The sequence below is a fragment of the Entelurus aequoreus genome, linkage group LG02 (assembly GCF_033978785.1).
Source record: "Entelurus aequoreus isolate RoL-2023_Sb linkage group LG02, RoL_Eaeq_v1.1, whole genome shotgun sequence".
Lineage (NCBI taxonomy): Eukaryota > Metazoa > Chordata > Actinopteri > Syngnathiformes > Syngnathidae > Entelurus > Entelurus aequoreus.
Window position 1 is genome coordinate 36,442,126 of NC_084732.1, and position 24,524 is coordinate 36,466,649.

Genomic DNA, 24,524 nt, shown 5'->3' on the forward strand with positions numbered 1-24,524 from the left:
GAAGTGTCCTGCCCAAGGACACAACGGCAGCGATTTTTTTTTTTTTGGATGGTAAGAGGCGGGGAGCGAACCTGCAACCCTCAGGTTTCTGGCAAGGCCGCTCAACCCACTACGCCATGCCGCAAAGACGCGCCGGCTGTGTACTGTTGTTGCTGACTTCGTTCGAAAAATACGTCCGTTTCGCACCGACAACTTTCTTCTTTGCTTGCTCAGCTTCTTTCTCCATAATGCAATGAACATAATTGCAACAGATTCACAAACACAGATGTCCAGAATACTGTGGAATTATGAAATGAAAACAGAGCTTTTTTGTATTGTATTCAATGGGGAAGGCATACCTCTGTTCCCCGGGCTACGTCACGCGCATACGTCATCCTCAGAGGCGTTTCGAACCGGAAGTTTAGCGGCAAATTTAAAATGTCACTTTATAAGTTAACCCGGCCGTATTGGCATGTGTTATAATGTTAAGATTTCATCATTGATATATAAACTATCAGACTGCGTGGTCGGTAGTAGTGGGTTTCAGTAGGCCTTTAAAAATTAATTGTTGTTAAATTAATTTCTGGCACTCAGCATCAAGGGTTGGAATAGGGGGTTAAATCACCAAAAACAATTCCCGGGTGCGGCCACCGCTGCTGCTCACTGCTCCCCTCACCTCCCAGGGGGTGAACAAGGGGATGGGTCAAATGCAGAGGACAAATTTCACCACACCAAGTGTGCGTGTGACAATCATTGGTACTTTAACTTTAACTTAACTTAATATAATGTTAACTAATAAAACAGCAGGAATATTTATGTTTACCCGAGGGCTGCCAAGTGACAAAAAAATGTAATCAGATTTATCACACTCTAAACCTGTGATTATCCATCCATCCATCTTCTATCGCTTATCCCTTTCGGGTCAATCATGGCTTATTATTTTTTTGCATAAATAAAATTTGCTGAAGAAAATACCCCATTATTTGGGTATGATTGCAATTTGGTAGTCAGAATGTCATACAGGAATGTTTTTTAAACTGCTAGTCATTGATTTGTGAAAATAAGTATAGTAAAAATGAAATGCACATTTTGAAAGTCTTTGCAGTTTACAATAATCTTGCAAACAAGGTACAGTTACTAATCGATAATGTAGCAAAGGCATTCATAAAGAACTTAACATAGTGCACTATTTACTCTTCTTGAGTTTAAACAGTTGAAACAAACACGCTGGTTTACCTTTTCCAGATGACAATGTGTGTGAATAGGTGAATGTGGAAATAGTGTCAAAGCGCTTTGAGTTCCTTAAAAAGGTAGAAAAGCGCTATACAAGAACAACCCATTTACCATTTACCATTTACAATGCTCATCTCTTTATTTGGTACAACGCGACCCCAGGTAGTTGTGATTACTTACAAATATCCAATGTTCTCCAGGAAGCAGAATCAATTCACATTTAGTCTGTAGTTGCAATTTGATGTTCTTGTTTGTGTAGTACAGTTGGTTCATTTTGCCTCTACAAGATACTGTACGACAGATCAGCTGTGGTGATATGATTGACATTTTCTTGCAGGACTTGGTATTCACAGATGTTAGATGTCCTATATGCAGTAGCTGACCGTTAAGCAAAGGCACGCGTTTAACTTAACTGTGGTACTTTTGTTGACAACATTGAATCAGTAAACTTTGCCAGCATAGCGTTCTCTTCTGCTTCTTGTCGATGTCGCTAGCATTCATGTATCATGTAGATATCCAGCAGCCGTCACTGCTCGCTGAGGACGGCCACTGCTGCTTGCTTTCACCTCACAGTCTCCAAGACACAAAAAAGTCTCCAATATCTTCCAGGAAAAGTCACTAGATTTGTCGCTAGCTGTTGACAAAAAAAGTGGCCAAGAGCATTGGCAACACTGTCTGTGTCATCCTCGAGTACATGTTTCGCTACAGTATGGTATTTTAAACTTGATGTGCACCGATGATAAAACATTTGTCGCTTTAATACCAACAATTTACATTCGTTTTATCCAAAGTTCTGTTTTGAAGCGAAAGTGGTCACATCTCATTGTGATCACAGATTGTGTAACAAATGCACACGTTTTCCGGGTTAAGTTTAATTAATCATCATTCATATTTGATAACGGAATAATTTATTTTTATTAATCCCATGCGTTAACGTGTTAAAGTTGACAGCCCTAGTTTACACACACATTTATGTAAATATATAAACAACACACATGCAATCAAATTCATTAATAGGTTTTAAAAATGAGTTAAAATCAAGTCACAGATTCAACGTCAAAAAAACAAACATGTGCAGCAGATCATAAGCGATAATTGTTTGACCAGTCGACTAATTGAAAAAATATTCGTTGACTAGTCGACAATTAGAATAATCGTTAGTTGCAGCCCCTTCGATGTTTCTCTCTTGTTTCCGTGTTTTTTTAACCGTTTTTGTAGTTGGCTTTTTGTATCTGCACTGCAACCACATACTTTTCCCCGGTGTATAGAAAAAAATGGGAATAATGTTATTACATTCTTCTCAGTGATGTAATGTAGCATAAGGCGGCTAGGAATACGTTAGTGCTAAAATTTTATATGAAGCGCTCTGTCATTCAATAATTGACATTTTACATGCGCTTCTTCATGCAAAACGGGGCCATGGATCGCGGGATTGTGGGCACAAAATGAATGTTTTTCAGTGGGTGCAAATGTCCTGCTGGTGCCCCTGCATAGCAAACATAAACAATCAGTTTATTTGCACTTATGAGCAATTTGAAGTTTTGAGTTACCATGCATGTTTTTGGTGTATGGAGAAAATCAATGCAAACACATGTAGACTCCACACAGAAAACCACAAACCTGGGTGTGATCAACCATCCATTTTCTACAGCTTGTCCCTCTCGGGATCACGGCGGAGCTAGAGCCTATCCCAGTTGCACTTGGGCGGTACACCCTGGAGAAGATGCCACCTCATTGAAGGGCAAACGCTGATAGAGAGACAACATTCACACACTAGGGCCCATTTTAATCAAAATTTATACATTTGTTTTCATTTAAATGCAACGCAAAGTGCTTTATAGAATACAAAATAATGACCCCCCTTCCTCCATACACACCATCACCAAACACACTTGTGACGCCATGCTGCCTCAAATTGTACCTTAAAATAAAGAATGGCTGTCAAAATTAACGAGTTAACTCATGTAATTAATCACAAAAAATTATCGCATTAATCATGTACACACTTAGCTTAATTATGCAATTTGACCGTAAAAGTTCTTTTATCCTAAGTCTGCAACCGGTGGCTCTTCTACCTCCTTGTTGTGGCTCCCTCAGATTTGTTTTAACCCTGAAGTGAAAAAAGTTAGCATTTTTAAAAAGAATTTTATAATTTCCGGTTGTCTGTGAGGCCATGAATGCACACAGGCTGAATCCTGAGGCGCAAGGAAGGCAAGTAAAAGAGACTGAAAACTTGTGTGTTCAGTTTAGCTTCTCGTGTGTGCAACCCCTTGGGTAAGCCAACCATGAATACTCGCCAAAAAATAAAAGGAAAACATGTTTAATTTCACATGGAAAGGTTGCTTTTCCTGTAAAAGAAAAAAGATGACAACTTTTAAAGTGTATAAGCTGTGTTACGTTTTGTGACTGCTATTTTTCTTCAGTGGAAGAGGCGGCAAAATGTATCTTGATGGTTAAGGTTGCAGACACCTGCGTTTTACGGTCAGCGATAAGATAAAAGTATACGTCGGTACAAAAATGAGTGAGGAGACGCCGACCCAAAATACAACCTGAAATTAATTTAGATACAACTGTTACCACGTTTTGTGCAAATAAACATTGTGCATTCAAATAAAACATTTAAAAACGCTCCTGAAGGACATTTTAACAATAAGATTGCATTTGTGTATAAATATCGGGGTCTTTTCTTAAGGGGGTTCGGCGTGGCTCGGTTGGTAAAGCGGCAGTGCCAGCAATTTGAGGGTTCCAGGTTTGATCCTAGCTTCTGCGATCCTTGTCACGTCCGTTGTGTCCTTGAGCAAGACACTTCACCCTTGCTCCTGATGGGTCATAGTTAGCGCCTTGCATGGCAGCTCCCACCAGCAGTGTGTGAATGCGTGTGTGAATGGGTGAATGTGGAAATAGTGTCGAAGCGCTTTGAGTACCTTGAAGATAGAAAAGCGCTATACAAGTGTGGAGGGGGGCGTGGCCTGCGGGCCTGCCGCGGAACGGGGTGTGCCAGGACCGGCCTCGAAGACAGTGACATGTGCGTAGATGGCCCAGGTGGGCCTTGTTATCTAATCACCTGTCGCCTTTATTAGCAGCAGCCGGAATGAGACACATTGTTGGAGCTGAAGCGAGAGCGAGAGAGACACGAACAAGAGAAGACAGTTGCTGGAAAGCAAAACCCCTGCAGTAGTTTATAAATATAAAACAGTGTTGTAACCCTGATCCGGGCTCTCATGGCAGTGTTTGGTGGTCTGAGGAACCCACTGGAGGGCAATCTCCACAACAAGTATAACCCATTTACCATTTAAGCATTAATTTAATTATGCAGATGAGTAATCTGTGGTTAACCTGTGGTTAATCATGATTCCAAAATGTGATTAATCTGTTAAAAAATAAATAATTTGACAGCCTTAAAATAACGATATTGTCTTTATCATCTTTGTCATCTATTTTACAAATAACCTGATGTCCTACACTTCACTACTATAGGGTGAAAATCCCCCTACGGCTACTTCAACGGGTGCCAGTCTTGATCAACTGAATAATCAGCGTATCAAAAAGTCTTGTAATTATCTAGTAGAAAGGGAGGGGTAAAATGTCAATTTGATCAACTATTCTGCTGTTTTCTTTGAATAATTAGAGCCCATTAGCCCCGTCCAATCCAATTATCTCCTTCTCTTTCCGTTTGGCTGGTGCACTGTCTGAATGACCTTTGTGGTGTGTGGGTGTGTGCGTGTGTGTGTATATTCATCCATCCATCCATTTTTTACCGCTTGTCCCTCTCAGTAACAAAGAAAAGGTGAGGCTTTGAGGTAAGTGAACAGAGTAGTGTGAAAATGTTGCAACAAAACCTGAGTTACGGCCTGTCTGGACTCACAGGAAGTTAAATATATCATGGACTTTCACACTCTGTTAGACACAGTTTATAACCTCTGAGCCAATATCATTTTTTACAACACTATTAACTCTGCATTGCCACTTTTGTCCATTATTTTAATTAGTTTAACCAAATAAATGTGCTGGTATCATACTTGCCAACCCTCCCGAATTATCCGGGAGACTCCCAAATTTCAGTGCCTCCCCCGAAAATCTCCCAGAACAACCATTCTCCCGAATTTCTCCCGATTTCCAGCCGCACTTAAGGCACGCCCCCTTCAGGTCCGTGAGGACCTGAGTGAGGACAGTCTGTCGTCACGTCCGCTTGGCCAACCAAAAAGTAACCACAGAACACAGCTATAGTGTTATGTGGTTACTTTTTGGTTGGCCAACGGTTTACGTTGTATTGCACACCCTGACGGCAAGCGTGGGAGTCTTTTTTTTTTTATTTTTAATTTTTTGTTATAAACCTTTATTTATACATTTCAACATTTACAAACAGTCGAAAATAATAATCAAAGTAAGTACAAAAACAGTACAAAACAGTACAAAAACAGTACAAAACAGCGCCAGGGGGTTGTAAATTCAAAGTAAATATAATAGAATGCAAAATATATATATATATATATATATATATATATATATATATATATATATATATATATATATATATATATATATATATATATATATATATATATATATATATATATATATATATATATATATACACAATAAACAAAGTGCAAAGCTATAGGCTCACTCAATTTCAGTAAATAACTTAAATTTGGAACACAGCATCATCGTTTTCACAGCTTTTTGGTTGTTATAGGTAGAGAGTGTTTTAATGTAGAGTTCTAAATCTTTTTTAAAGGCACAAAAAACAGGTCGGGTATTGAGAAACTTACATTTATAAATATAAAACTTAGCCAATAGTATAATGAGGTTGCAAAGGTAAAATTCCTTTTCCAATTTTTTTTCATACAGTGTAAAACCAAATAACACATCTTTAAAACAAAGCACAAATTTGTCATGAATATTGTCCAGGATGAAGCGACAGATGCCCTGCCACAGTGACTGAGTGCCTTCACAAGTCCAAAACAGGTGGTAAACAGTCTCTGGATGCATGTTCAGCAAGTGTGGGAGTCGGTTCTGAAGTATGAAGTAAAGACACGTAACTTCGTCACCTCGCCTGGTTATTGACTCCAACCCAGAATATTACACTGCCCATACATATACTCCTTCAAAGGCTGTGCTACTGGCTGCAAAGCATTGCACTTTTAAATACAACAATGAGTAGAGAGGAGTGTTATGTGTGTATATGTGTGAATAAATGAACACTGAAATTCAAGTATTTATTTTATTTATATGTGTATATATATATATATATATATATATATATATATATATATATATATATATATATATATATATATATATATATATATATATATATATAATAAAATACATATATATATATATATAGAGCTAGAATTAACTGAAAGTCAAGTATTTATTTAATTAATTTATATATATATATGTATATATATATATATATATATATATATATATATGAAAGACTTGAATTTCAGTGAATATATATAAAATCTCCTGATGATTGAGGGAACCCCTCATGAAACAGGCCTGTAGAGATGAAGTAGTCTTGTGATTTTTTTCCCCACACATACATATATTGCGCTCTACCACGGTATCGAGCACTATTTTTTTTGATAATCTAATTAAGACACATATATATATATATATATATATATATATATATATATATATATATATATATATATATATATATATATATATATATATATATATATATATATATATATATATATATATATATATATATATGAAAGACTTGAATTTCAGTGAATTCTAGCTATAAATATACCCACCCCCCCTAATATATATATATATATATATATATATACACGGTATATATATATATATATATATATATATATATATATATATATATATATATATATATATATATATATATATATATATATATATATATATATATATTTTTTTTTTTTTTCCTTTCGGTTCGGGACCCTTTGGGACTGTGTGACAAGGGGTGGCACTTTCGTGACTTCTGCTGTGCTTTTCTGTGGACTTCTGGATCTGCCTCCCGAGCCTTTTGGTCATGGAGACCAGCTGCTGGGTCTCTGCCACGCCAGTGTCCATTTGGAGAGACTGGAGGAGAGGAGGTGCGGATGAAGAGACAGGGCTGCGGAGCTAGCACTGAGCGCCGGGACGGACAGGCTTCACAGTGTCTGGGCTGAATGAGCAGGTATCAGACACCTCGATCTCCTTCGACGAATCCTCGCTCATCCATGCGGACTGGACACTGGCCGAGAGTTGGTGGGCGGCCGAGGGTGGAGTGGGCTCTCTTGGTTGATTTGTTGGGTCTGCTCCTGTCTCTGGCCATGCTCCCTCCACCCCAGCAGACGATGGCGTGGAACATCGCAGAGGTCACCACAGTTTTTATGTTTCTTTTACTTTTTATTCATAGCTGTATGTAAGAAGTGGCTGGTTGCATCAGCTCTGCTCTTTTAATGTCTTTAATGTCCTTTGTGTTCTGTGATGTTTGATGTTTCCCTCTTATACACATGTAAGAGGGATGTGTGCTATAGCTATGAGTTGTTTTTTCCCTTTTGTAAGGGGCGCCGGAAGTTGGCAGACCCGTCAGCGATCCTGTTTTGTCTCCATGTAATGTTTGTCTGCTCTTGAATGGGATTGTGCTGAAAATTAATAAAGTATTTCTGATTCTGATTCTGATTCTGATTAAAGGGCACAAACGCCACATTTTTCTTTTTTGATACATATGATTGAGTTTGAGTTATTTTACAAAATTAAAAATATAAAAAATGGACCATGCATCTTTTGATCTCTCAGTATATTAGGCCCTCAGCAGAAAAAGTTTGTACATCCTTGGTTTGCAGCATAAAACCCGTGTTTGTCTTACGTGTGCAGATGGCGGTCGCTTGATTTTTACAGAATGTGAACCATTTCATAATAAACAAGTTGTCCCACATACCTTAGGTCCAATATCCGGCCCGCGGGAAGTCCGAAGTTAAAAAATAAATAAATAAATAAATAAATGTTTTTTTATTTTTTATAATTATTATTCTTTTAAATCTGTCCTTTCTAATTCATCCATCCATCCATCCATCTTCTTCCGCTTATCCGAGGTCGGGTCGCGGGGGCAGCAGCCTAAGCAGGGAAGCCCAGACTTCCCTCTCCCCAGCCACTTCGTCCAGCTCTTCCCGGGGGATCCCGAGGCGTTCCCAGGCCAGCCGGGAGACATAGTCTTCCCAAAGTGTCCTGGGTCTTCCTCGGGGCCTCCTACCGGTCGGTAATAATAATAAAGTTAAATACAAATAGGGCAACAAGAGAAATATCCCATACTTCTCTTTTGTAAAGCAAATTTGTGGATGTAGCAGATATGGGCATCTGCATCAACAATGTGATTAAGTGGCTAGAACGGACATGTTAGAAAAAAAAAAAGAAGTCAGGATGCATGCCTTAATTGCGCATTAAAAAAATAGCGCCGTTAAAGAAACTTATAGTTAAAGCGTTAACTATGACAGCCCTAAAGTATACTTACAGTATATATGTATATGTTCATGTGTATATCTATGCGTGTGCATGGGACAAACACATATAGATAGCACTTGATGGAGGTCTGTATTGGAAAAAAAATAAAAAATAAATTTTATATATATATATATATATATATATATATATATATATATATATATATATATATATATATATATATATATATATATATATATATATATATATACATATATATACATATATATACAGGGGTCCCCAAACTTTTTGACTCGGGGGCCGCATTGGGTTAAAAAAATTTGGCCCGGGGCCGGGCTGTATATATACTGTATATATATATATATATATACATTGTCTTTATATTCCAGCGAGTTAATCCGTTTTGTCATTTAACATCAATTAACATTGATGTTCATCAACATTTAACATTGTCACATTATTGATGGGAAAATTTATTTTTAGACAACATGATTTGCCTGAGCGGCTAGGAGACACCGAGAGTAAGAAGCGGTAGAAAATAGATTAGAAAAAATAAATGAATTAATTAAAAATTAAAATAAAACAATTTTTTTTAAAGGCCTACTGAAACCCACTACTACCGACCACGCAGTCTGATAGTTTATATATCAATGATGAAATCTTAACATTGCAACACATGCCAATACGGCCGGGTTAACTTTTAAAGTGCAATTTTAAATTTCCCGCTAAACTTCCGGATGCGCGTGACGTCAATCGTTGAAACGGAAGTATTCGGACTCCGTTGAATCCAATACAAAAAGCTCTGTTTTCATCTCAAAATTCCACAGTATTCTGGACATCTGTGTTGGTGAATCTTTTGCAATTTGTTTAATGAACAATGAAGACTGCAAAGAAGAAAGTTGTAGGTGGGATCTGTGTATTAGCGGCTGGCTCCAGCAACACAAGCAGGAGGACTTTGACTTGGATAGCAGACGCGCTATCCGACGCTAGCCGCCAACCGCACGGATGATCGGGTGAAGTTCTTCGTCGCACCGTCGATCGCTGGAACGCAGGTGAGCACGGGTGTTGATGAGCAGATGAGGGCTGGCTGGCGTAGGTGGATATGTTTTTAGCATAGCTCTGTGAGGTCCCGTTGCTAAGCTAGCTTCAATGGCGTCGTTAGCAACAGCATTGTTAAGCTTCGCCAGCCTGGAAAGCATTAACCGTGTATTTACAGGTCCATGGTTTAAAGGCCTACTGAAATGAAATTTTTTTATTTAAATGGGGATAGCAGATCCATTTTATGTGTCATACTTGATCATTTTGCCATATTGCCATATTTTTGCTGAAAGGATTTAGTATTGAACAACGTCGATAAAGTTTGCAACTTTTGGTCTCTGATAAAAAAAAAACTTGCCCCTACTGGAAGTAGCGTGACGTTGTCAGTTGTTCACTCCCTCATATTTTCCTATTGTTTTCAACGCAGCTAGAGCTATTCGGACCATTACCCCATTAATTTGAGCGAGGATGAAAGATTCGTGGACGAGGAACGTTAGAGTGACGGACTAGAATGCAGTAAAATACTTTTTTTTTTTTCGCTCTGACCGTAACTTAGGTACAAGCTGGCTCATTGGATTCCACACTCTCTCCTTTTGCTATTGTGGATCACGGATTTGTATTTTAAACCACCTCGGATACTATATCCTCTTGAAAATGAGAGTCGAGAACGCGAAATGGACATTCAGTGCCTTTTATCTCCAGGACAATACATCGACGAAGCTCATGCTAATTAGCATGAACTAACGTGATAGCCTCTGTCTCAAATGCAGATAGAAACAAAATAAATAAATCCCTGACTGGAAGGATAGACAGAAGATCAACAATACTATTAAACCATGTACATGTAACTACACGGTTAATAGATCTCAGCCTGGCAAATCTTAACAATGCTGTTGCTAACGACGCTAAGGCTGACTTAGCAACTTAGCAACCGGACCTCACAGAGCTATGATAAAAACATTAGCGCTCCACCTACGCCAGCCAGCCCTCATCTGCCCAGCTCATCAACACCCGTGCTCACCTGCGTTCCAGCGATCGACGGCGCGACGAAGGAATTCACCCGATCATCCGTGCGGTGGCCGGTTAGCATCGGCTAGTGCGTCTGCTATCCAAGTGAGTAATCCTTGTTGTGTTGCTACAGCCAGCCGCTATACACCGATCCCACCTACAACGTTCTTCTTTGCAGCCTCCATTGTTCATTAAACAAATTGCAAAAGATTCATCAACACAGATGTCCAGAATACTGTGGAATTATGAAATGAAAACAGAGCTTTTTTTGTATTGTATTCAATGGGGAAGGCATACCTCTGTTCCCCGGGCTACGTCACGCGCATACGTCATCCTCCGAAGGCTTTTTCAACCGGAAGTGTGGCGGGAAATTTAAAATTGCACTTTATAAGTTAACCCGGCCGTATTGGCATGTGTTGCAATGTTAAGATTTCCTCATTGATATATCAACTATCAGACTGCGTGGTCGATAGTAGTGGGTTTCAGTAGGCCTTTAATAGTATTGTTAATTTTCTGTCTATCCTTCCAGTCAGGGGCTTATTTCTTTTGTTTCTGTATGCAGTTAAGCCCGATGCTATCACGTTAGCTCCGTGGCTAAAGTGTTTCGCCGATGTATTGTCGTGGAGATAAAAGTCACTGTGAATGTCCGTTTTGCGTTCTCGACTCTCATTTTCAAGAGGATATAGTATCCGAGGTGGTTTAAAATACAAATCCGTGATCCACAATAGAAAAAGGAGAGTGTGGAATCCAATGAGCCAGCTTGTACCTAAGTTACGGTCAGAGCGAAAAAAGATGCGTCCTGCACTGCACTCTAGTCCTTCACTCTCACGTTCCTCATCCACAAATCTTTCATCCTGGCTCAAATTAATGGGGTAATCGTCGCTTTCTCGTTCCGAATCGCTCTCGCTGCTGGTGTAAACAATGGGGAAATGTTAGGAGCCTTTATACCTGTGACGTCACGCTACTTCCGGTACAGGCAAGGCTTTTTTTATCAGCGACCAAAAGTTGCGAACTTTATCGTCGATGTTCTCTACTAAATCCTTTCAGCAAAAATATGGCAATATCGCGAAATGATCAAGTATGACACATAGAATGAATCTGCTATCCCCGTTTGAATAAAAAAATGTAATTTCAGTAGGCCTTTAAAAAGCGGTTCTACTCTCCAAAGCTACTTATTTCCTGTTAAATAATTGTTGATTTATTTGCTGTCTTTCGTATTAAAGATTCCTCTGAAGCACTCAGTGAGGAAACACTTAATCACTTTTGTGATTATTGCTCTCCATTTCAGGGGCGTAACAATTAGACTCATTTATTTATTTGTAAATCCTCATCTGCTTTGTTTTTACTTAACAAACAGTATGCGAGTTCTAATGCATATGATTTGATATGAATGTGATAATAGTTTTTGGTATTGCATTTAATTTTTGGACTGATTACTGCAACTTTAACACTTCTTAGTCAATCCAACTGACTGGAGTGTTACAATATGTCAATCCAAAATATATACACATATCATCTGCATCCCAGTGGACAAAGAGAAAAATAGAACATAATGCACAACAAATTAGTTTCATTCTTTTGTTTGTTTGAGTTTATAGTGAACATGTGTACAGTTACAATATCATACATCACATATTTCACATATTTAATATTGGAGGAAAAAAAGTGTCCATCATCTCCACCCCACTTGTTTTCTTTATATATGTGAGTCCTTCTCTTTGCAAGCCGCATCTGGAAAAGAACTTCCTCATCACAGAACCCAAGCTGTCACAGCTTTCTTAGTTTGTGTGTTTCTGAAGTATAAGAAAGATGAGTTAAAAGGCGAGTGAGTAAAGACCTACATCCCTGCTTGTTTAACCACTGACATGGAAAATAGATATTTCACACTCTACTGCAGATCGTCAGGAAGTCCAGTATTTGTGAATTGAAGAACATTTGTGTTTCAGGTAATTAAACATGGCAACTTCACTTCATATCCATCCATCCATCCATTTTCTACCGCTTATTCCCTTCGGGGTCACGGGGGGCTCTGGAGCCTATCTCAGCTACAATCGGGCAGAAGGCGGGGTACACCCTGGACAAGTCGCCACCTCATTGCAGGGCCAACACAGATAGACAGACAACATTCACACTCACATTCACACACTAGGGCCAATTTAGTGTTGCCAATCAACTTATCCCCAGGTGCATGTCTTTGGAGGTGGGAGAAAGCCCGGAGGGAACCCACGCAGTCACGTGGGAGAACATGCAAACGAGCCCGGAATTGAACTCAGGACTACTCAGGACCTTCGTATTGTGAGGCAGATGCACTAACCCCTCTTCCACCGTGCTGCCCTTCACTTCATATCATTGGTGGAAATGGAGGCAGCTCATTTGCTTTCAATGGCCTTGACAATGGTGCCACCCTAAAGAAGATTGGCGTGGCAGTGGGCGGCTGGCAGGTCAAAGCCGTGTGAGCCGAACTGAAAGACGGGCGTGTGGAGACCTATGGAGATTCACAGACTTTCAATGAGTTTACGTTCAACATTGGAGAGCGCATTTCCAAGCTGTCCCTGTGGGACAACGGTTTCACGACAGCTGGCGAGCGTGTCTTCAAGCTGTTCCAGTTGGGGCAAATTGTCAAGAAACGTCTAGGTGGCATTAGGTTCTGGACCAGTTCTGGACCAGTTCTGGACCAGTTCTGGATGCGAGTTTTTCGCACACATGACTGACTGGCCCGTGAAGACAGAGTACCGTATTTTTCGGAGTATAAGTTGCTCCGGAGTATAAGTCACACCAGCCGAAAATGCATAATAAAGAAGGGGAAAAACAAATATAAGTCGCATTTTTTGGGAACATTTATTTGATAAAACCCAACACCAAGAATAGACATTTGAAAGGCAATTTAAAATAAATGAAGAATAGTGAACAACAGGCTGAATAAGTGTACGTTATATGACGCATAAATAACCAACTGAGAACGTGCCTGGTATGTTAACGTAACATATTATGGTAAGAGTCATTCAAATAACTATAACATATAGAACATGCTATACGTTTACCAAACAATCTGTCACTCCTAATCGCTAAATCCGATGAAATCTTATACGTCTAGTCTCTTACATGAATGAGCTAAATAGTATTATTTGATATTTTACGGTAATGTGTTAATAATTTCACACATAAATCGCTCCTGAGTATAAGTCGCACCCCCGGCCAAACTATGAAAAAAAACTGCGACTTACAGTCCGAAAAATACGGTACTCTATCGACGTGAGGTCTGGAGTCTGCCTGGGGTTGAAGGGTAGGGCAGGGCTGTTATAGACATCGACTGTGTGGGATTCCTCTTCATCAATACCATCAAGTCATCTGTGCTAACCAACATAACCTACCCCTGCCTGACCATGTACACACCCCAGGTGTGTGGTAGTATGCGTGGAATTACTTTATTAATTATTTATTTATTTACAGACATAATTTGATGTTACATAATTGTTTCTTTTTTTAATATTAGTCAGTTCTGCAATAAGGAAATCTTAGAAGCGTATAGAGCTTATGGATAGGGACCTACAAACACCTGAGTCAGAATATGGCAAGATAAGTGCAATACATTTAACCATAAGTGCAATATTTTTCTATCTGTTTTTATTTAATAACTTCAAAAAGCAATTGAAATGGGATAATGTTCATGCATAAATAGCACCTGTTTTTGTAGTAGGCTGTGTACAGGACAGAAATTTACAAATTTTTTCTCTTTTCAGTCACTTACAAAAGCATATTTTATACCCATACAGTACATAACAATGTTATGTTACAGCCTTATTTCAAAATGGAATAAATTCACTTTTGTCCTCAAAATTCTACAGACAATGCCCCATTATGACAATGAGAAATGTTTTTTGTTTTTTTTCAAATTTGCTAAATTGAAAATCACGTATATAAGTATTTACAGCCTTTGCTCAATACTCAAATCAACCTCAAATCTCTTTGACTACGATGCCACAAGTTTTACACACCTTTTAATGTGATTTTTTAAATTGTTTAATACATTTGCAAAAATAAAAACAAATACATATTTACATTGTCATTATGGTGTATTGTCTGTAGAATTTTGAGAACAAAAGTAAATGTATTCCATTTTGGAATAAGGCTGTAACATAACAAATTGTGTAAAAAGTGAAGCAGATGAACTGTATGTCATAGGGTATAATAGTCCTTGTGATATAGCCTTTTTTTATCAGCAGTTATCTATCAGTGTTTTTTAAAAGAAGAATGAAGAAGGATTTGTTTTTGATCAATTGCTTGTTAGCCCACTTTGCATTTAATAAAAGATAACTTGATATGTCCTATCCACCATAAACAATATAATTTGACATATAGTTGGCCGTAATGTCTTTTGTTCAATTATAATAGGTCAATAAAATAGTGTCATATTTCAAATTTTCCCTCCAAAGGATTAATAAAGTGTGACAGTCTAAATGTTAAAGTCATCACAAACAAACATGTGGAAATATCAAATCTATGTTGTATGTTTTTTTTACAATATCATTTGCCTTATCACTTTAGAAAATAAGTAGATGTTTTCTGTACGGTTAACAAGTTTTTTTCTGTTGCCTAAAGAATCTGCATTTTTTTGTCTTTTTCTGTGTTTGTTGGTGGGTGCGCTGGTTGTTTAATCTAGGTATAGAAAGAGTACATAAAATCTGTGTTTTATCACAACAACACCACCGAGGCCCAAGAGCAGAAATGTACGTACAGCAGATCTGTGATCAAGTCTACCACCTGGAGCACCACCACTAACATTGAGTCCACCGTCAGCATGGCTGTCAAAGCAGTGATCCCGGAAATAGTGGAGGTGTCTGGAGGGTTTAGCTTGACCGTGGGAGAAGAGAAGTCCTCCTCAATGACCCAACGAAGAGGGTATAACAGAATCAGATGAAATCAGTGTGAAGGTAAGAAAGACCGTGAGCATTGAGTTGTCAGTGGGACGAGCAGTCATCGACCTCCCCTACTCCGCCACAGTGAAAATCGAATGCCTGAATGGCAGCGAGCTGGTCTTCCAATCCACTGGCAATTACACTGGTGTGGCTTACACTGCAGTGCGTGTAAAAACCACTGAGTCTGATTAAGTTAGGAATGCTGTCGAAGATGCACAGTTGAAATGTTGATTGCATAACATTGGTTTGATTGCTTATACAGAGTCATGTGAACTTGCCAAGTGAATGTCACAGATAAATAAATTATCATAAACCTGATTGTGATTCCATGTCCATCCTTGCTTGTAAAACAAAATTAAAAATAAGTCTGTCTAGCTAATCCCATTATTTAATGCTTCAGTTTAGTAAATGATCATATCGATTTTCAAATATTTTCCTGGAATCATTTTGTCAAACGATATGTATCATCATTTTTGACTCATCAACATAGCAACCTTTTGCAGACATACCCGCTGAACCCATGTACTTACTACAATGGAAATCAAATATTGTTTGGAAAAGCTCTTCCATACAATGTCGTAGATGTTCCCACAAATGTGTTTTGTTTTCCCCAAACTTAAACTGTAAGTGATGACTCGTTGGCATATACAGATGAACAAAGATAAATTATTCATAATAAATAATGCATTTGTTATCATTTTTGGACCAATTAAGTGGAATTTTGCTTTGCTAGTAGCACAGACAGTCTTTCTTACTGTTATGAGAGTAGTGTATGTGTGTGTGTGACCCTTTAAAATATGACGGCAGGTGAGGTGAGTGACGTCAGTCAGTGAGTGAGTGGGCGAGAGAAGGGAGGGAGCGGTATCAGTGACTGGTGGATGGCTGTGTGCAAGACACCAATAAAGTCACAAAGTTGCAACAACTTGCGGCCTCGTCATTCACCCTGGAGTCCGGAGCTGTAAAGACCCACTGCCGGGTCAAGTGGAGGGTGTTACCCCCGAAGTACATCGGCCCTGGAGGAACGTCTCCCCTGTGCTCCTTGACTACGGTCTGGAAGCCGGAAGCAGGAAAGGTGTAACATTACCGTTTACCATCATGTTGTGACGTGGGGGTCGCATTTTACTGCGTGGGTTGGTCTCCCTGGATGCAGACGGAACTCCGGACGGCAGGTGGGAATATGATTTATTGTCTATAAATCATTCGATGAGATACAAAATACAGGGAACAAACAAAAGGGATGTGTGCCGATCGCATACGCGGAAGATAAGACAAAAACTTAGCGCAGGATTCTTCAGTCAGGAAACAAGAAATCAACCTACGTGACTGTTGCATACAGCAAACAACAAAGCCAGACCGAGTGTGGCGCACAATGTGAATAAATAGCTCTCTGATTAGTGCCCGGCAGCAGGTGAGCATGCCGAACACTAATCAGAGGCAGGTGAAACCAATCAGCACCCATGGTGACCAAAACAAACCCAGGGGTGCACAAAACAGGAACTAAGGGAGTCCAAAACTAAACAGAACATGACTAAACAAAACATGATCCGGTCCACGGATCATGACACATGTACGTTTAGCTTTAAACATGTACTTGCAGGTAATTGTCTTGTGGTGTATGAGGTTGGGTTGAATAATATTGAATCAAAGGAAATGTTTATTTGAATAACATTAAAACATGAATTAGTAACATGATTATAACATGATTATAACATTATTATAACATGATTATACAAACACACACACACACACACACACATTTTTATTTATTTATTTATTGTTAAACTCAAATTAAAGCAGTTTAATAGTGAAAGTTTTTGCCAGACAAAAATGACACCTGCTTTGTACAATTCCGATGTAAACATTTTTAAATAATAAAAAAATGTTTTTTCGAACATGTTGAAAAGAGAAACTGGAAATTGTGATGTATCCTGTTGTATGCTTGCATGTTCGAAATAAACTCAAACTCTAACTCTAACTCTAACTCTAGATGTCATTCGAAATACAGTATAGTTTCCGGACGTTGTGGTGACGTCATTTCCGTGCGCGAAACTGGCAATCTGGCGCGCTAAAGCAAACTGATAAACATGACAAGAAGCTTGCTAACTCGTCGTTAATTGTTTCGTTGGATTGCTGTTTAGGTCCTCGCTAACCGTACAAGTATAACGTTCGCGATGTTGGCTAACCAAGCATTGAAATAGTCTTGTCATGCTAATTGCGTACATACGAAGAAGCAGCCATTGTCATCATGAACAGAACCAAACTGAAGATACCTAAGGTAGGTTCACATCTGCGACTTAAACTCATTTTACAACACCACTTATGTATTTCTTATTATAGTTTAGAGGAACGTTACTGTTACTAGTCACAGACACTAGCTAAGAGAGTTTACCATGAATTGATTTACGTGGACCCCAAATTAAACAAGTTGAAAAACGTATTCGGGTGTTACCATTTAGTGGTCAATCGTACGGAATATGTACTGTACTGTGCAATCTGCTAATAAAAGTTTCAATCAATCAATCAAAAAGTTGTCAATATTTAACTGGACTAACGTGCTATTTTTTTTTCTTAGGTGACAACAAGGGGGCAGAGAGACATCTCTACCTTTTTCGTCTGTCCAAATAAGGTGTATATTACTGCATTTATACTGAAACAACACAATTTGTTTGCTTACTGTGACTGTCCTTGTCAGCAATATTTTTCATGGAGTTACATTATACATCAATCATCATTCTAAGTTTATTTATTTAGCCCTTAATCACAAATGCCTCAAAGGGCTGCACAAGCCACAATGACTAAGAAGACAATTCGTTGAATCATGCACTTCATGAAAATGTTATTGTTTGTATTTTTATAATAACTCGTTATTTAAAAAATAATTAGTTAACTCATGTGATTAACGACAAAATATAGCACATTAAAAATGTTTATACGCTGATTAATCACACAATTTATTTTGATCGCACATGCTCCTCTGCCTTAATTGTGGCTAGTTACCTGAAAAGTTTGCTATATGGTCAATGCATGCGTCAGTGCAAAGATGAGTGAGAAAACTCACTTCAAAATAAAATCTGATTGGATTTTAGCTAAAACTTACTATGTTTTTTGCAAATAAATCAATGATATGAATCATTTATATAGCAATTATTCTCTTGTAACTCAAAGCACTTTACATTGACAAACCCATTGTCTACGTTTAAGCTACATTCCCACCGGTGTGGGTGGAACTGGGAGCAAGGTGGGTGAAGTGTCTTGCCCAAGGACACAACGGTAGTGACTAGCATGGCAGAAGCCGGATATGAACCAGGAACCCTTAAGTTTCTGGCCGGCTGTTCCAGACGCACATTCAAGTGAAACATTTATCAAGGTTCCAGGACGAAATTGCATACAGTTAGTATGACCCCAAACATCAGGATCTTTTTTAAAGTTAATTTAAATTGTATAAGCGAGTAATAACATGTGATTAATTACAAATTCTAAATAGTGTTTAATATGATTTTGAAATGAATCATTTGACAGCACACAATATACCGTAATCAGTTTGATATGATTTCAGGATTTGCCCCCTAAGTCACCAAGAAGCAGCTCTGTGCTCTGCAACAATGACATGCCAGCCAAAGATGAGGGTGTCTTCATGACTGCATCTTGCGCTCCTTTAAAGAGGACAATCCTCAAGGATCTTGAGAATCTTCTTCCATCCTCTCCGGACCTCCTCGTGGTTCCTGAAACTCAGACTAGTCAGGTTATACCTTCATCCCCCAGAGGAAGCCAAAATGACGTGAAACCTGAACCCAGGAGAGAAGCATCAGCTGTCAGAAAACCTGTCCAGTGGTCCTCCATCTGTCCAAGTCCTCGCTCCAAAGGACTGAGTGTAATGACCGAGAGAGAAAGGGGTTCATCAAAAAGACTCTTCAGCTCTTCTGATGAGCTCCATGATGCAAAGAGGCAAAGAACCGCTAACACGCTATCGCTCAGCCCTGAGACAGACGGAGACAAAAACAAGAGAGAGGCTGTCTTTACCGCCATAACAAGGCAGAAGGTGACGGAAAGCAACATTGTCACAGACCACGTGCACACGCCTGATGAGCAAGCTAGCAATGCTGCAGCCCAGAAGCATGTATCGAATGGAATGGTCGACTCAGTGGGAAAAGAAGAAGCTCTAAAAGCAGACGGAGACGAGCATCAAGTGAAAAAATCATCTGATGAGAAGCACGTTGGAGGTAATTCATTTTATTCTTGTGAAGAGTACAAAAAGTTTTTTTAATTGTCCTTCCATTTGCTGTGGGGTTGTTGTTCTCCAAATTAAGGTGACGCAGGCACCACATCCGTATTTCCTTTGGAAGAAGGGTTGGATGAGTTGTGGTTCACAGAGCAGATGGATCCAAGTGAAAGTGTTGTCTCAAAAGAGAAACCCCGGTAAGAAAGAGGTGTGTACTGTACGTACAGACAAGGCCGGCCCATGGCGTAACACACTATGCGATTGTAAAGATTTTAAGAAATGTTTTCTTTCATTTAAGTCCGTCAGTTATGAAATACGACATCATAAAATTAAGATAAGTAAAGATGCTGTCAAAGTTCAATAGTAAGGTTTTTTGAATAATATAAGGAATGTGCAACACAACATGCACCCCATGCAAAAATGTAAAATGGTTAATTCTGATAGCGACATACCCAGCATGGAACACTTCACCGTCACTGAACGCAGACGTCATAATGTCATCAAGCTCACATTTATCCATTCACACAGCACCAATATTTGGTTACCTGGATGAGGTGATAGAAGAAATGTAAAAAATGATAAATCTATCGGACAAAGTTATGTTTTAGCAGTGATGGGCAAGCTACTTGGAAATTGTAGGATGCTGAGATACAAGTTAGTCTCGATTAAAAGTAGCTATGCGACAGGGGAAGTTATCCCCAGAGAATTGTAGAAAGCTGCACTATATGGCAAAAGTGGCTTGGTACATCAAAGCATTGTCAAGTATGTTTCTTTTTTTTTAATTGTCAGCTTGAAGCGTCCCTCTGTCTCCGACTCCCTTGTCGTCATGTGATATGAGTGCATGTCTGTTATGATTGATCTGTAATGTTTCACCCTAACCTTAGGCAGTTGTGACTCACCATACGGACACCATCATGGATTTTCTTTGTATGTATGGATATTCTCATTCATCCAGATCATTGTATTTTCTCCGTAATTTCTTTGGGCCTGGATTCGCAGTCCATTTTCTCTCTTTGTAGCTTGTAGCTTTGATGTAAGTTACCACGCTACATGGGTCTAAAAAATAGCTAAAGTAAAGGGTATTTCTACTTGCTCAAAAAGTCGTGAAGCTACCGCCAAGCTACTGGGAAATGTAGTTAAGCTACGTAGCTTTGCTACATGTACCTTGTTACTGCCAATCACTGTGTTTAAGATTTTACTTTTGCATCTCATAGCAAATAATTGTGGTGCATTCAAGAAACCTTGATTAAAGTTCAAAACAGCAACATCACATCTTTTTAAAGACGGTTAAGGCTTACCACCAGTAGAAGCACTAATAATTATAATAATGATGTTTCAATAATGATTATTGTTATCCATCGATGACAATTTGACATTAATCAGATCATCTTTATTTACACTATGACATAAAGGTAAACTTGACATATTTATATTCATTTATGTGAAAAATGACAGGTTGTATGATTGTTAAAACTCACATTATGGCAACTTTTATATTACATTTTTTGGCACTTTTGTTAAATATCAAGCAAACAAAAAACAACACCAAGTAATATGGGGAGGTTTAAGGATATTTTAGGGAGTCTTTAGCCCCCATAAAAAGATATACTTAGTGTATTAGAGGCAGTGACGTTAGGTTTAAGGTTGGGTGGGAGGCCCTTCAGGAGTCTAATAATAATAAGAAGAAGAATAAATAATACAGACCAACATGGGGCCACATAAAGCCTCCGTACAGACAAGTATGTTGTTGTTTTTCAAATGTATTGCCCATGTATGTTTTCTCTGCAGTAAGTTACCAGATCATGTGATTCTCTGTGGCGGTCTAAACAACCGCTACTGGGTTTTAAACGTGGAGGAGAGGCCGGATCAAAAACTGCTGACCATCACACATTATAGATCTTTGCGTCCCACTGAGACATGTCTTCTGAAAGATGGATGGTAGCTCCTCTCTTCATTGTCACGTCACATACATGTGTGTCAATATTGTAACCTCCTTTGTTTTGGTCCCAGGGAGATGATGCCCATTGGCCGTGGCGATGTGATCCATTTGGAAGGTCGCTGTGATGCAGGATTCTGGTTGATAGACAGGGAGCAAGGCCTGCTGGTTTTACGTCCTGATACGTTGGTTTCAGGCACCAGCATCTCCAGCTCTATTCGTTGTATGAGGAGGGCCGTGCTCGGAGAGATGTTTAAGGTACATTATTTTAAACAGTTGCTTTTAACTCTGTAAATATCAGTTATCTTCAAATATTCAGAAGAAAGAAGGGTGTGAGCTACGTATAAAATGTTTATTCACAGCAGTATATCAATTATTGCATACATGCCGTTGAATATACAGCTAAATTGCCTGGGTGCTAGGGATGTCACGGTATGAACATTTCTTAACACGGTTATGAGACCAAAATGATCTCGGTTTCATGGACCTCAAGTAGAAATTGAATGTGCATATGAAAGCAACAAAAGCATTATAAACAAAGTAATATGGCAGAAAAAAAACAAAAAACATAAATAACTAAAATATATCTAAAAATTGTGCAAGATGGCACTTTATGGACATAAGAGATTCAAAAATAAAAACAAATGTAAAAATGTTGAAAGATGGCACCTGATGGCGATAAGACGTAACTGCACTTTTTGTCCATATTGATAAAAATAGTGTTCATGTATGAGATCTAATCTTATACATGGGGCTGCCAATTATGGCCAAAATAATAATTAAGATTGTTAGGTAAAGCAGTGTTGGGGTGAGGTGTGAACATAATACCATCATGTAATTTGTAATGTCTAAGAAAAAGGCTATAGATAAACGTTATCCATATATCTAGAGACAAGTATTTGGCTGAGTGATGTCACTGAGTGAGTGGGCGAGTAAACGGAGAGAGAGGGAGTGCGTGCACTACGCAGTAGGAAAATTAATGGGTCCGGTTGTGTCCTGCAAAACTAATAATAAAGCTACCAGATTGTCACAAATCGGTGGCCTCAAATTCTGACCGGAAAGTGGAGCTTGGCAGACACATTGAAGGGTGTTACCCCCGACGAAAACATCCGCCCTGAAAGGAGCGTCTGCTCTGTGTTCCTCGACTAGCCGAACAGGTGGAACAACTACATTATTACCTGTCACTCTTTATAACTCCTTATGCAGATCTGAATACTCATTAGTTAGATGTTTACCAACGTTTGAAGCAAAGGTGGTAATACTAATTGCTACATTTGGCGAGGCGTATTTTAGAGCAACAATTGAAGCAGCGCGTCCCTGTTTAAAGCGCCACCTTTATTTTTAGTTTTGAAGCCCAAATACCTCCATATTGCGCTTCATCACCCTCTTTATTAACCAGTAGAATGGTCGTTTTTTTGCCATTCTTCCTCTCCAAGATGTTATTGCTTGTAAGCACGTGTGTGCGTTTTGACACACTCAACATCATGCGCCTTGGCACAGCAGCATTCAGATGAAAGAAATGTACCGGTATTTTTCAAAGGCAGTATAGTCCAGATTTCAATCAGTTGGTATTGCGATACTTTATTAGTACCGGTATACCTTACAACCCTAATTCCAATATGGTAAAAGACGTGCACATGAAGATGCAGAGCCTTTGTCCCGACAGTCCACACTCACTGAGGTGTTTGGTGGACAAGGTGAGTGCAAAAGAAACAGTGCTAAGGTTGTGTGCTCACAGAAAATGTGGTTTACTACATCGCCAACATGCTGCCCTTTAACACTGTTGAAAACTAGCATTTCGAAAAAAGCTACAAACGTTGTCAAGTTGTTTCCTCACTAGGAATATGCCAATGTTTTTTTTGTATATGACCTGTTAATACCGGCTTCCTCCCACCGCCAAAAACATGCACCTGGGGATAGGCTGATTGGCAACACTAAATTGGCCCTAGTGTGTGAATGTGAGTGTGAATGTTGTCTGTCTATCTGTGTTGGCCCTGTGATGAGGTGGCGACTTGTCCAGGGTGTACCCCGCCTTCCGGCCGAATGCAGCTGAGATAGGCTCCAGCACCCCCCGCGACCCCAAAAGCGGTATAAAATGAATGGATGGATGGATGGATGGACCTGTTAAAACATCTGTTTGCATTCATATATTGTTACTCTGCACTTTGTTTGCAGAGGTCCTAACCCGATTGTCAGTTAAGTATGCATTCATATATTGTTACTCTGCACTTTGTTTACAAAGGTCCTAACCTGATTGTCAGTTAAGTACCGGTAATGTACAACTCTACCTCTGTCAACTTGTTTAGTATTAAAGTGGAAATTTCTTTGTCAATACTTTATTTAGCCATATTCTTGATTGTACTGGTTGTGTTGTGTATATTTGAGGGTCGCCCCACCCCTCCCCTTTAACAAACAACTATTTTATTGCTTTTGGTTGTCAGAGATTATTTTATTATTTTTTAATTTGATTAAACTTGGGATAATTAAAAGTTTGCATACCAACTACAATGTTAAAATATAAGAGTAACACAAGTTAATTGCATTTTAAGGGTATTCTTGTATTATCATTACATTTGTAGTTATCTTGGTCTCAAAATAACAATAAAAATAGTATTGTTTATCTGCAATAATTTGTAGGTCAATATATTGTCAAGAAAAATTTGTTATTGGGCTAGGCCTAGATGATGGGACTCGGCAGCATAAGACATTTAACATAAACCCTTGATTAAGAAAGAAATTAAGATCGATCAGC

General features: G+C 38.8%; 1 protein-coding gene and 1 pseudogene across 1 annotated transcript in view; both read left to right on the forward strand.

Moving 5' to 3' along the window:
* Positions 1 to 13,043: 13,043 nt before the first annotated feature.
* LOC133663182 (aerolysin-like protein) lies at positions 13,044 to 15,809 on the forward strand (annotated as a pseudogene).
* A 1,836-nt stretch (positions 15,810 to 17,645) lies between these two features.
* Positions 17,646 to 24,524, forward strand: part of dna2 (DNA replication helicase/nuclease 2) — a 52,252-nt gene continuing 45,373 nt past the window's right edge. The window contains exons 1-6 of the mRNA XM_062026023.1: positions 17,646 to 17,892; positions 18,190 to 18,243; positions 19,174 to 19,837; positions 19,925 to 20,033; positions 21,625 to 21,774; positions 21,847 to 22,030. Coding sequence (XP_061882007.1) covers positions 17,863 to 17,892; positions 18,190 to 18,243; positions 19,174 to 19,837; positions 19,925 to 20,033; positions 21,625 to 21,774; positions 21,847 to 22,030 — 1,191 coding nt within the window. The 5' untranslated portion in view covers positions 17,646 to 17,862. The remainder of the gene's footprint in view (positions 17,893 to 18,189; positions 18,244 to 19,173; positions 19,838 to 19,924; positions 20,034 to 21,624; positions 21,775 to 21,846; positions 22,031 to 24,524) is intronic.